At 44.4% G+C, this 14437-nt stretch overlaps 1 protein-coding gene across 1 annotated transcript; it reads right to left on the reverse strand.

Moving 5' to 3' along the window:
* ANKRD54 (ankyrin repeat domain 54) lies at positions 1–8672 on the reverse strand. Its single transcript, XM_018567543.1, has 8 exons — positions 8365–8672; positions 6058–6105; positions 3799–3897; positions 2936–3007; positions 2798–2845; positions 2565–2689; positions 1944–2051; positions 1–250 (listed from the first exon to the last, which is right to left on the reverse strand). The coding sequence occupies exons 1-8, from the start codon at positions 8570–8572 to the stop codon at positions 176–178; spliced, it is 783 nt and encodes a 260-aa protein (XP_018423045.1). The 5' UTR covers positions 8573–8672; the 3' UTR covers positions 1–175.
* Between the last annotated feature and the right edge of the window lie 5765 nt (positions 8673–14437).

Raw genomic sequence — 14437 nt, forward strand, 5'->3', positions numbered from 1 at the left:
GATCCTGAAGTTCAGATTTAAGGTTTGCCATTAGGGACCCGCAGACATTTCAACATTACAGCTAGACTTAGATCATAATCAAGGTAGCCAACAGTCCACGATTGTAAGACAGTAAACAGGTGACTGGAAAACTCCAGGAGTTCCTCATGTAGTACAGAAGTAGTCACAAGTCTGGCTACCTGTTTTCCATGTTCTGTATTTGGAGGCTAAGGGATGTGAAGCTGGCCAGAAGCTCTGTCACCTCGTCCACCTGTAAAACATACATTTGATTCAAAGATGACCCTTTGCCCACAGAGCAACATTAGGGGGTATTGTTTTCAAAGCAGTGAACGTGACATTTACCAAACATTCACCGGTGGTAAATCAATGGCTGTCATTTAAGAACACATGCACCTGAAGATTCCCCTACATTACATGTTTTTATGAATTTCAGTTCACTGAGATTATATATATATATATATATATATAAACTCTTAAACAAATAAACGGGCATAATACTTTAACAAAAGACTATTTAAAGTAGATACACAGTCTAAGAATACTAATTCTCAGCTATACCCCACCCACCCATTGTCCTCTAACTCACTATTTTGCAGTGGTATGCGTGTGTACACCCACAGTGACAAGTTCAGAGGCTACTTCTGCTTATTAGGGGAAATTCACCAAACAGTTTAGCGCCCATTCCCAGTATGTATTGCCATTCCCATCATACAGTGCACAGAAATCAAGTTCATGTGCTTAATATTTGTGTTGGGCTGTCAATGAATGGCACTTAGTTCTGTGCATTAATATGTGGTAAAATGTACAGCCTCCTCCTATCTGTAGGCATATCTAAACTGTGGTGGTGTAATGACAGTGCCAGCGTGATTAAAAGGTTCCATAGGTGTTAGAAAGTCTAAGACAATTGTCCCACCTAAGCCCTAAGATGGGTATGATAAACAGTGTATTGAGTGGGCGTTCCATAAATGTCATTAAATAGTTCCACCCCAGTCAACTGTGTGAAGAGGAAACCAGCTGTGTTGTAGGGTCTGGTCTGTGCACTGAGCCATGGAAGAACAAAGAGAAGAGGATCAAATAAAATATTAACCCTTGCCATGGGGTTATCCCCACACTGCAAGGGTTAAGTGCTCGTTTTGTCTAGGGAGCTAGAGTAACAAAGTTATATTTACCCAAACCACGATTCCGGCTTGCTCTTACACCGCTCCCTCCAGCCTGTCTCCTCCTCCGCTCCAGTGATGTTCTGTCCCTCTGCATCCTCACTTCCAACAAAATTGTACTGGACATGATAACTCACATGGCCTTAGACAGCTGGAGTGGAGGGGGAGCGAGGTTGAAGGGAGCAGTCTAAGAGCAAGCCGGGATCGTGGTTCGGGTGAGTATAACTTTGTTATTTTAGCTTACTAGACAAATGCGCACTTAACTCTTGCAGTGTGGGGATAGCCTCACTGCAAGGATTAAGATCTGATTTGCCCAGAGTTCTGCTTTAAGTTCTCTTTTACCTGTTCTGCTCTGCCTCAGTACACATATCAGATCCTTACTCTGCTTTAATGTATATTTTATCTCAATCTGTATACTAAGGCAGTGCAGAATGAGGGATAGTGGATCTGCTATGAGCACTAAAGCAGAACGAGGGACAGAGATGTGTACTGAGGGAGAGAACTTCTTTATAATGCTTGCCCCCCCTCCTATCCCCTGTTAGCAATAATTGCCCACTCTCCTCCCTAAATTATTCACCTTCGGGAAGCAAGAGCTGTGTCCTTTGATGGAATGTTGGGAAATTTTGTCCAAACTAAGGTACAATATGCAAAGCAGCTATGAAATAGCAGGAAAGAAAAGGAAGAATCTGACCAGTTGCTATGGGAAACACAAACCTTTCCTTTTTACGGTCAGAAATGAGGCCCATAATTTAGTATGCATAAGAGACAGCAAGCCCTAGTCATTACCTGTTCCTTAGTGCTTGTCCTCTGTAGTCTGTAACAAATTTGATCTAACTGTTCGGTCTGCTCCTGCTGGCCCAGCTTCTCTAAATACTCCCGCAACATCTGGATGATCTACAAATCAAATGAACAAACATTACAAGGTTCCACAGTCCAATAACATGCTATTTCCTGAAGAGGATACTTCTCCGCCCCTCTGCCACTCTTTTTACCCATCAGGAGCTAAGAATAATACCTGACACTTCCAGGCATGGAGGACCACATCACTGGCTCACCTTCTTGCATATGACAACACTGGTGCCTGGTAGACCCAGAGCGGTCATATAGGATGGGGAAAGAGTCCTGTGTAAGTTCTAACAAGTCAGCTTGGAGTTTACACAAGGGCATCTTTCCTCACTACTGATGGCATTGTTTTCACTCCGTTGTTTAATTTATAGACTTGCTTTGTGGGAGTAGAAGTAACACAATCATTGTGTAATACCGCAATGGAGGAATTTAATTTACATGCGTTTCTAAAGAATTACTATATGAACTATACATTTATTTTAAGGATTTTAACCTCATATGCACCAAAATGAACCTTTTGCTATTAAGGCACCTTTGAATAGCTTAATTAAGCAATCTTACCTGTTTCACCTCCAGTCGCAGAGATTCCAGGGTCTGTGATTTTCCATCCTGCAGGATGTTCAGCTTTGACTTGGCTAAGTGAAGGGGGGTTCGGCCAGCACGATCCAAGGCATCCACTCTGGCACCTTGAGAGAAGGCAAAAGAGAACAGCATACGCCCGGGTTTTAAATCCAACATATTTTATTACCTGTACTGGAAAATATAAACACTAAGTATACAAAAAGATAACTTACCTCCACGTAAAAGTGTTGTAATTACTGGAACATGGCTGGTGCATGCAGCTGGGAAGAAGAATGAAAAGTACATAGTATAAGTGCTACCTATTAAATCCAGAGAACTACCATATAAGAGAACTATAAGATGCATCATACCTAAGTGTAATGGTGTATTCCCTAGCCCATCTCTCTGGTTTGGATCAGCACCATGGTCCAGAAGCATACGCACTAAATAATGGAGCAAAAAAAAGACACATGGATGGAAGTATTCATTTATCTAATGGTTTAGGGCCCATCCACACCGGAGTTTTGAGCTAATCGCATGTTACCGTGCGTTTGGCACGCGCTATCGCACAACACACCTAGTGTGCAGTACCGTGCAACTGGCACAACGTTCCATTGTGAATGGGCCCCATAACTACATGAAATTGCAAACTAAAACACAATAAAAATGAGCAAAATGCTAACTTAACCAGTAACCACCAAGGGTTAAACCTAAATTGAGCTTTACGTACACATCCTTACAGCAGCTATGGTATCAATTACATTGAAAAAAAAACTGTCTACCTCTGCCATCTTCCATTTGTGTCCTGGATATAGGATGTCGTGCCAATATAAAACATGCCTGTACCTCCTGTTGTCAGTTTGATTGCTGTGTTGATTTACAGTAGCTCCCAGCAGGAGCCTCGCTATCAATACAGCAGCTGCTGGAACACAATGCACATAGATGATGGAGGAGACTTCCCACTCTGTGTGAGGCCATCTTACCGGCCCAATTTAAATTCAACTTCTGTGACTTATTGAAGAGTTAAACTGCTTGTGGATTGTGCTATTTTAGCAAGTGGCCATACTGTCCATACAGACTGGGTCGATGGAGCCACTGTGATTGGATATATCAGCATTTGAAACTAAACAAGTGTTAGAAGTTCCGTTTTAAACTGAATATAACCAAAACATAATGCAAGACTTTCTGTAATTATACCAAAAGCAAATCTCAGATATTCACTATGTTATGTTACCAATTTGGTCGTTTCCATTGCAGGAAGCAAAGTGCAGTGCAGTGCGGCCCTTGTCATCAGCCGCACATGGATCTGCTCCTTCATCTAGCAAATGTTGGACTGAAAAACAAAAACATTTGGTAAATTATTCTAGAGCTCGGTAGACAATCTATTTTAAAGCCCAACTCCACAAGGTTGAGCACAGAGTACAGCAAGACTCCCCCATACCCCCCTCAGGTCCTCTTCTTCCCTCCAGCGGTGGGTGGTTCATTGCTATTGATCTAAATACATAACAGTACTGTAAGCTCAGAGCGGCATGATGCCACATCCTTGACACCTCAGGCTCACAGCAAGACTGGCTGCAGCAGAAGGAAGGATGGGGTGCAGGGGTAACCCCACTGCAATGGTTAAGATTATTTCTGCCTGGAGTTCTTCAAGTTTAGCTAAATTTAAACATGCTGCCTCAATGTACTTAAAAGAGAACTATAGGGTTACCTTTTTATCCCATAGTTCTCTTAAGGGTCATAGTACTGAGAGCACCGCAGACGGGACGGATCCCGACAATACTGTCCACCCAGCTGGCTGATTGACAGCAGGCTCTGCCTATCCAGAGGAAGAGCCAGCTGTGCCCACCCCTTCCCTGTCCGTTCCTCAAGTCAGCGCTGGAGGGGAGGGGGGGTGGGGGTGTCCCTGCAGGGAGCGGTGACTGACTCTCTGCAGGGAGATGATCGGAGAGTGAGCGAGCGACGGTATGTGTTCGCTCACTTCCCGATCTATAGAGTCGACGTGTGACAGCTTGTTTGTCACACGTCGGCTCTAACTATGAGGGTGAGTGTAAATCACTCACCTCATAGTTCTCCTTTATATGTTTGTAGTCAGAAGAAATTTGTGGCGATTAAAAACAAAATAACTTAGAAAATGAGGAAGTGCTAATCTCTACCCACTGAAACATTTGAAAGATGAACAGCAGGCACAAAGGAAATCATAAAGCCACAATGGAGAAGTGTAATCATACCTGTAATAGTGTGTTTTTTCCAGCACCGCATTTAGATCTTGTATAATATGTCATTTTTATATACGTATTCCTATAGGCCAATGTCTAATGGAAAGCGCTACCAGACCAGTCTCCAGCTCACCTTCATCTTCTACGTAACCAAAAGGCATTACCAGCAGCTGAGTTCTGCGAGTACTTGCTCCATTGACTCCTCCATGTCCTGTCTACTCGCAGCAGTCCTAGCACTAAACTCTACGATTGCCAAATGACAGTCGTAAAGGCTGAACTTTGAAGGATGTGATGTAGCATGGCCATTGCTAGAATCCTCCAAACCAGCATCACTTAAAGAAAGATGCAGCCACTAGGATCACATGAGCCTAATTACAAGCATAACAATAAGCTACTTTCTTTCTTACATTTCAATATCCACCTCCAAAAACAGTCGTAGTAGGGAGTCCATTTTCCCATGCACTGTTTATGGGGTCTCTGAAGTTCAGTTACAACAAATACAATAACACTAATTAAAGTGACACTAAGCTCAGGAGTTAAATCTTTAGCATTCAAGTACCTTAACTTTTAAACACAAATGTATCTTATTTGTGTATCACTCGGCTGTAGATCCTCAAATCATCTCTGAATTGGTGCTGGCACTGTCCATCCTTCTGGAGGGTGGCTATCTTTTGTTCCCTGTGTGTGTTGTAAGTAGCTACCACTCCATACTCGCTCCCATGATGGACTACAATCTCACATTTAGATTTCTACTGAGATTGTAGTCCATCACGGGAGCGAGCTTGGAGTTGTGACTACTTTACAATACACACAGGGACCATGGAGAACAAAAGTAGCCACAGTAGACAGTATCAGCACCAATCCAGGGATGATTTGAGGATCTACAGCTGAGCGATACACAAATAACCTATGTTTTCGTTAATAATTAGGGTACTTGAATGGATTTTTAAGATTTAACTCCTGAGTTTAATGTCAGCAGTGTAGTGGTTAGTACTTCTGCCTTGCAGCACTGAGGGTCCCCGATTCAAATCCCAGAGGACACTATCTGCAAGGAGTTTGCATGTGCTCCCTTTGCTTGCGTGGGTTTCCTCCCATAGGCTAAAGACATGCTGGTAGGTTAATTGGCTCTTGTTTAAATCGACCCTGTATGTATGCATCCGAGATAGGGGCCTTAGAATCTCCTTGAGGGCAGAGAATGATGTGAATGTGCACTATGTAAAGCACTGCGTAAATTGTCAGCGCAATATAAATACAAATATAAATAACAAAACAATTACCTGTATCTATATCATTCCCATTTGCTGCTTCTCTTAACTTCCTGAGAGCTGTTGAAAAATAAGATTGTGAACAGAATGAACTTATCTATACAACAGTATACTTTCTCTCCTGCAAAACTTTTTTTATTATTGTTTTATTACTCAGCTTGACAAATACATATTGTAGTTCCTTAAAGACGGGCTGCACTTGTCACATCTCATTGGCTGGCAGGCTGGCTGTAATGGAGGATGAAACATAATGTCTGCACTTTCTGTATATTTGGGGAACACAACTCAAGGACTTCATACAACGTTTGGAATTCTTTCACTGAATGTACTGCAACTGGTGTGTAGACAGCTGCAACCAATGAATGCATCAGTGATGTCTTAGGCCCCATTCACACTAAGTGACATACCTTTTGGAGCGGATGCGTGCGGCCGGGATAGCGCGACTTTCGGGGCGACGTTCCAGCGAAGGTAGCGCGACCTTCAACGTCGGGCTGCATTAAAAAAAAAATCGAAAAATCGCGGCAAAAAAAGGGTCCTGTAGAAGCGACTTGTGACCGTGACGGGCGACACGGAGCTGTAAATGAAGACAGCTCCATTGAAAATCATTGGCCGGCGACTTCTAGCGATATCGCGCAGCAAAAATGCGCGATATCGCGGCGGAAATCGCACGGCAATCCGCTCAGTGTGAATGGGGCCTTATCCTGCATAACAGCCACCCCACAGGTGGCAAGTTTCAGGCATAGGTCTTCTGAATGGTAAATAAATGATTTTACTGCAGTCTGTATGGAAGCTTCGGATTAAGGGCTCAGTCACACTAGATGCAGTGCGTTCCGGCCCGATTATCCGGCCCTGTGCGATGTGATCAAAATAGTGCTTGTAGCATTTTGATCGCACAGGTTCGGACCGCAAGCACAATGTGCCTTGCTATCCCGTGCGGCGGATCGCATTGTGGCCGGAGGGCGTGGCTACTGCGCCATTCACTTGAATGGCCCGCCACGCCCCCTAACTTCTCGATCCTGTCACGGCTCTGGGAGGTACTGGATTCCCCCACCCCGATCCTCCAGCGCTGACTGGCGGAACGGATGGGGGAGGGGGCGGGTACAACTGGCTCTGCTTCTAGATAGGCAGAGCCAGCTGTCACTCATGCAGCTGGGCGGATCCAGACATAATTGTCGGGACCCGCTTCAGCTGCAACGTCTCAGTATATCGCGAGCTGTAGCTCGCGGTATACTGAGCTTAGGGTGACGGGAGGACGCTAGTTTGTGTCCTCCTGTTACCCTAAGGAGAACTATGGGGAAAAGCCCTAACCCCATAGTTCTCCTTTAAAGAGGAATTGCTCACATATCTTGTTTACAATTTACTTACAGTAGTTTAAAGTATAGAAGGAAATGGGTGTTCTAACAATTAGACACCCCTAGTCATTGACGAAACAGATGACATTTGTCCCGTATGCTGCTTCCTGCCCTACATTCTTCAGCTAAAGACTCAAAGGAGCCGGGCAGAATATTCTGTCAAAAGAACACCGGCTTCCCAGGCAATCAGGAAGCTGGGCGGCGGGTCATGATCCGCCGACCTGGCTTCTTGATAATTGGGGCACACGGCACCAGTATTGGCACTTGGTATCGGCGAGTACCGGAAAATAAATAAATATCGGTACTCGATACTGAAAAACCGGTATCAGTGCATCCCTATGAAAAATCTTACTGTTGTCATCAGAACAGGAAGAGAGAAGAAATGTCCTAGTAAGGACATCTGTTCCAGCAGGAAATGTCCAGGAGGGGATTTCTCTCACTTTCCGTTGTGTTTCTGACAGAGAAATGAAAAAGAAATCTCACCAAAAGGACACAGACAGAAAAAAAACATTAGACAGGAGTTTGCACAATTACAAATGTCAAAGTGCCTTAGGAACCCCATCTGTAAAACCTGTGTAAACACCAGCACACGTACACAGACTGCCTGCTTTCTGAGTAGCATGTACATGTTTACACAAGCCTGGTGTATACCCACTTACAGCCACTGACCTCTAAGGGAGGCTGTACACAGCACTTGTGGGGTGGGCAACTCTGGCCTCGGCTGTGCTTTAACTACCAATCCCAACATGCCTCTATCTCTGTGAGTCATGTCTGTAACTGTCAGTATTGCAGTGCCTTATGGGACTTGTAGTTCCACAACAGCTGTAGGGCCAGAGTTGCCCACCCCTATTATACGGTCACAGACAGCCATGTGCATGAGCCCTTCATGTATCAATGTACAATGAATCAGACACACACTGATAACGACCTCCAACCATCATGCGACTGCACAATCTCTACCGCTTACCATAGCTCTCCCTCCCCAGGGGACATAATCTGTATCGGTGCTGTCGGTGAGACTTCACACGGCCTCCGAGATTCCGTTTCTGGTTCTCGGGTTCATCCCATAGTGCTCTAAGCAGCTCAGGGACAGTAGACGGGCAGAGGTCTTCATCCCGAACCCCAGCGCCCAGATCTGAGGGAATAACCGTCTTGCTGGGCTCCTCCAGCTCCATTCCTTCCAAAGGCTCCGGATAGCACTAGGCCTCAGTAACCACGGCAACAATGATCTGCAGCCAATGGTGAGAGAATCTAGGCTATGAAACCTGACACGAAGGGAAAACTGCTAGAGCTCATTTGAATACCACTTGACAGATTCCGCCCTTGTCTGTGTAAACATTCTACCGCCACAAGGTGGCAGGCTTGCTCTATGCAATTGTACAGTCCGCAATTCAACGCCTTCTTCTCACTACCCTAACCCTTCCTAGTTCCTACACACTCTGCGGTCTGTCTATCGCCGTCTCCTGATAATTGGTAATTCCTCCACTTCTCATATCCATTCTATGTCCCATTGCCCTCCTCTTAATAAGACTTCTTGCACATGGCGCTCAAAGCTGCGGCTGGGGATTCCTGTGGCAGGAATTCCAGGTGTCCACACAGATGCAGCCGCTGTGCCTATTCAATGTAATGACAGACTGACAGTGGCTGGATCTCGATTACGTGCAGATCAGGAGAAATGCTTGCCCCTGGATACAGAGACATTGCATTCAGGGACAAGAGTTGCTCCCAATCCGCAGGTAATCGTTGTGCCCGGTTCACACTTGGGTGATCTGTGACCACGTGACAATCGTGCACGAAACCGCGCAGATCACCGAATCGCACACCACCGTTGATCATGCTGGCAGTACCTTTTTTCAGTGATTGCCACGCGGATGTAACCCCATTGATAATCAATGGCGTCGCGTGGCAAATACTGTGTGCAACCGCCCAGCGGCTGCATCTGTGTGGACACACTTGGAATTTCTACTGAAAGTATCCGTAGTTTCTTGCCATGGGAATTCCCAGCCGCAGCTTTGAACACTGTGTGTATGAGGCCTAATTGTGTCATCTCCTCATACCCATTATGTGTTCCGTCACCCTCCCCTGATAAATGTCAGCTCCTCCACTCCTCGTACCCATTATGTGTTCCATTGCCCTCCCCTGATAAATGTCAGCTCCTCCACTCCTCGTACGCATTATGTGCTCCATCGCCCTCCCCTGATAAATGTCAGCTCCTCCACTCCTCGTACCCATTATGTGTTCCATTGCCCTCCCCTGATAAATGTCAGCTCCTCCACTCCTCGTACGCATTATGTGCTCCATCGCCCTCCCCTGATAAATGTCAGCTCCTCCACTCCTCGTACCCATTATGTGTTCCGTCGCCCTCTCCTGATAAATGTCAGCTCCTCCACTCCTCATTTCCATTATGCGTTCCATCGCTCTCTCCTAATAACAGACATCCCAACCTGCAAAACCTTATTTCAGGGAGGTTCCCGTATACTATCCATATACCAATAATATTATATAATTATTTATATATACATCAGATTTGTGAATTGATATTCAAGTATCTGTCAGTGTAAAGGTCACAATTTATTAGGCAGCCCAAGACCTTTTTAAAAAAACGCTGAGGAGTAAAGTCCCTGATACACAGTTGACTAGTTGCTATGGATGGCAAATGAAATAAATGTTCTCTATAACTAGTCAACCAGGACATATAATTAATTCTATATTATCCACAAAGGGTTAACAGCACTCTCTCAACCCTGCAGCAGTAGATCTCAGTGCCTGTACCTGCTCTCAGTAGTAGTCTATATCCGCCCTCTCTGTGCAGCAAGTGGCTTCTTCCTTCTGAGAGCCAAGCCTCGTTCTGAGGCTACTCTAGAGATCACATGACCTTCCTCTAGGAGGCAAGCCTCACTCTGAAACCTTACCCACTGATATCTTACCGGAAAGGTTTACTCAGAGTAAACCTTTCAGGGAGAAAATGCCTCTCTCGCAGACATCAGGGAGCTGCTGTCCAAAAGAGGGAGACTTCCTGAACATCAGGGAGACTTGAGATCCCTGTAATAATAGTGTCAGCTCCTCCACTCCTCATATGCCCTGTGTGTTCCATCACCCTCTCCTAATAATAGTGTCAGCTCCTCCACTCCCCTGATGAATGTCAGCTCCTCCACTCCCCTGATAAATGTCAGCTCCTCCACTCCTCATATCCCCTGTGTGTTCCATCACCCTACCCTGATAAATGTCAGCTCTTCCACTCCCCTGATAAATGTCAGCTCCTCCACTCCTCATATCCCCTGTGTGTTCCATCAACCTACACTGATAAATGTCAGCTCTTCCACTCTCCTGATAAATGTCAGCTCCTCTACTCCTCATGTCCATTATGTGTTCCATCGCCCTCTCCTAATAATAGTGTCAGCTCCTCCACTCCTCATATGCCCTGTGTTTTCCATCACCCTACTCTGATAAATGTCAGCTCCTCTACTCCTCATGTCCATTATGTGTTCCATCGCACTCCCCTTGATAATAGTTTCAGCTCCTCCACTCCTCATATCCATTATGTGTTCCATCGCCCTCCCCTGATAATAGGGTCAGCTCCACTCCTTATATCCATTATGTGTTCTATCGCCCTCTCCTAATAATAGTGTCAGCTCCTCCACTCCTCATATCCCCTGTGTGTTCCATCACCTTACCCTGATAAATGCCAGCTCCTCCACTCCTCATATCCATTATATGTTCCATCGCACTCTCCTGATAAATGTCAGCTCCTCCACTCCTCATATCTATTATGTGTTCCATCACCCTCTCCTGATAAATGTCAGCTCCTCCACTCCTCATATCCATTATATGTTCCATCACCCTCTCCTGATAAATGTCAGCTCCTCCACTCCTCATATCCATTATGTGTTCCATCGCCCTCTCCTGATAATAGTGTCAGCTCCACTACTCATATCCATTATGTGTTCCATCGCCCTCTCCTGATAATAGTGTCAGCTCCACTCCTCATATGCATTATGTGTTCCATCGCTCTCCCCCTGATAATTGTGTCAGATCATCCACTCCCCATATCCCCTGTGTGTTCCATAGTCCTCCCCTTGATAATTGTGTCAACTCCTCCTCTCCTCATATCCATTATGTGTTCCATCGTTCTCCCCCTGATAATTGTGTCAACTTCACTCACCATATCCATTTTATCATTGTCCTTCCCCTGATAAGTTGAACAAATGCCTTATCCCTCCCCCATACACACACACACACACTAATTTAACATTAATATTCTTTCCATGTTATCTTTGCTGATCATCCTATAGATACCTATTATATTTACCTCTTTGGTCCCCCATGTATCCTATCTTTGCTCCACTGAAGCACTACAGCCTCATTCAGAATCTTCAACATTTGACACTTCTACTGTGGTTCCAGCCTCCAGGCAGTTTGTCACTATAGGATACAGCAGTGAATTATGTTCAGTGGATAGAACCACAGCACAGACCATGAGCAACAGATTGGAGAAAAAGAGGGAGGCATAGATGCTGTGCGTCCCAGATCCTGGGGACAGTCTTGAGATATGACAGCAAAAAGCCTTTAAGGAGGTTGGGCTTCCTCCTGACAAACCTGCACCCAATTTTATCTTTTGCCACTTGTGCTCCAAGATGGAGACTCTCATAGTTTAGAGTCAGGACCGCACTACATAGAGGTGCCTTGGTGAGGCGGTGTGGCTTTCACATTTTCTGCAGAAGACATGTATCTAAACCTCTGTTTTTAACCTTAGCAGTAAGACTAGTTTTTTTTGCATGCTGGCTGGTGAGTGTGCTGGGAAACTTTTTGCTGTTGTACTGTATAAAGCCCTTCCATGTGCACCTTGCTTAGAGCTGGTTACAAATTGATGAGTGCGTTTGCCATTTGTTTTGCTAGTCTTGACATATGGACACTGTGTCCTGCAGTATCCACAGTTGTCCACAGGATTCATGTTCCTTCCACTGACACCAGCAAAGCTGGGCTTATTTTCCTCCCACTGACACCAATGATTGGGCTTATATTCTTTCTACTGACATCAGTGATGGGCCTTTTTATCCAATTGACACCAACAATATTGGGTTTATTTTAATGCTGGTAATGATTAAAATTTTCGTGTTCGATTAATCAAAATTTTTTTTATCGATTAATTTAAATTATAACGCACATACAGATCCAACTACATTGGCCTATACACATACAGCACAGCAATGAAGTAATAAAATGAACTAGGATCACACTAATCCAGCACGTTATTAATCTCACGTGCCCCACTCAATATGGCCGCCGCTTGAGTGGGGCAACTCAGAATAATAACGTGCTGGATTAGTGTGATCCTAGTTCATTTTATTACTTCATTGCTGTGCTGTATGTGTATAGGCCAATGCCTTGGCTGGCGCTCGTGCAGAAAGTTTCTTGGGCAAACTCACCGGCCCAAGTGGCTCCGTCGGCTAACGAAGGGAGGAGGAGTCCGGTGACGTCACGGACATCAACGTCACCGGACTCCTCCCCCCATCCCTTCGTTAGCCGACGGAGCCACTTGGGGAAGGGGGAGGAGTCCGGTGACGTCGATGTCTTTGACGTCACCGGATCGCTGAAGGGACTCCCAGAAGCCAGCGGAGAGATGAGTGTTTTCATTAGCGATCAAAATAATTTTAATTGATCAAAAAGTTTAACGATTAATCGAGAAATAAATCTTTAATATCCACAGCCCTAGTTTATTTATCCCACTGACACCAACAATGGGATTTATTATGTTCCACTTATGTCAACATCCAATTTAGACGAACAATGTTCTTTTTGTGATCTCACAGACGACAACGATGTGGCTTATTTTTTCTCTCACTAACACCAATGATGGGGCTTATTTTTATTCCCAGTGGCACCAATGATGGGGTTTATTTCATTTCACTGACACCATCAATATAGTTTCTTTTATCCTACTGACACCATGGTACCTCAGTGGCTGACTGAGATAAGGGTGAACAAGATTAGAGTCCAGATTAGAACTCAATGCGAACAAACCCGGGGACCAGATAGCTTACATGCATCCTGCATGCATCAATGTCAAAATGACCTTATTTTTTTCTTAAAATGGTCCATTTTCTCAGTTTAAACACTTGCTATGTTTTATATATTCTATTGTGAATAAAATATGGATTTATAAGATTTGCAAATCATTGCATTCTGTTTTTATGTCGATTTTACACTGCGTCCCAACTTTTTTGGAATTGGGGTTGTATTTGGCACTCTGAGCAGATAATTTTTTTCTACCCTCCTGTTCTGCACAACATTTTAACTAAAGTGACACTAAACTCAGGAGTTACATCTTAAAAATGCATTCAAGTAACTTAACTATTACCAAAAATGTAGCGTATTTGTGTATCACTCGGCTGTAGATCCTTAAATCATCTCCGAATTGGTGCTGACTCTGTCCTTCCTTCTGGAGGTGGCTACTTTTGTTCCCCATGGTCCCTGTGTGTGTTGTAAAGTAGTCACTGCTCCAAGCTCACTCCCATGATGGACTACAATCTCATGTTTAGTTTACTAATTTGTATTGCGATTGTAGACAATCACAGGAGTGAGCTTGGAGCACTTGCTACTTTATAATACACATAGGGACCATGGGGGACAAAAGTAGCCACCCTTTAGAAGGAAGGACAGTGTCAGCACCAATCCAGAGATGATGTGAGGATCTAGCAGCCAAGTGATAATATACCGTATTGTTAATAGTTAAGGTATTTAAATGCATTTTTTAAGATTTAACTCCTGAGTTTAGTGTCACTTTAATCTTCAAATTCAATGAATAATAACAGAATAGAAATGCAGACAACAAAAATTGTGCTGTCCCCTAACATAAAGTAGTCATTGTAGAAGTTCCCCTTTGCATCGGTGGCCACTGTAGGTAGGTGATTATTTCACCATTAGTTTACTGCTCAGGGACATGCCTTCTTCATAAGGGTTTATTTCCTTCCTCTGGACCCACCGTGGGTTTAGGGTTCTGTTCATGCAGGTTTTGGATTTATTATTCTACCAGATAACCT

This window comes from Nanorana parkeri, unplaced genomic scaffold (assembly GCF_000935625.1).
Source record: "Nanorana parkeri isolate BGI_ZX_2015 unplaced genomic scaffold, ASM93562v1 scaffold1060, whole genome shotgun sequence".
Classification (NCBI taxonomy): Eukaryota; Metazoa; Chordata; class Amphibia; order Anura; family Dicroglossidae; genus Nanorana; species Nanorana parkeri.

Excerpts from the sequence above, each read along its gene's own strand:
- ANKRD54 (XM_018567543.1), bottom strand. The coding sequence starts at position 8,572 with ATGGAGCTGGAGGAGCCCAGCAAGACGGTTATTCCCTCAGATCTGGGC. Across the intron at positions 6,106-8,364 it reads CCTGGGGAGGGAGAGCTATG|CTCTCAGGAAGTTAAGAGAA; the intron begins GTAAGCGGTAGA and ends ATTTTTCAACAG. Across the intron at positions 3,898-6,057 it reads TGGGAATGATATAGATACAG|TCCAACATTTGCTAGATGAA; the intron begins GTAATTGTTTTG and ends TTTGTTTTTCAG.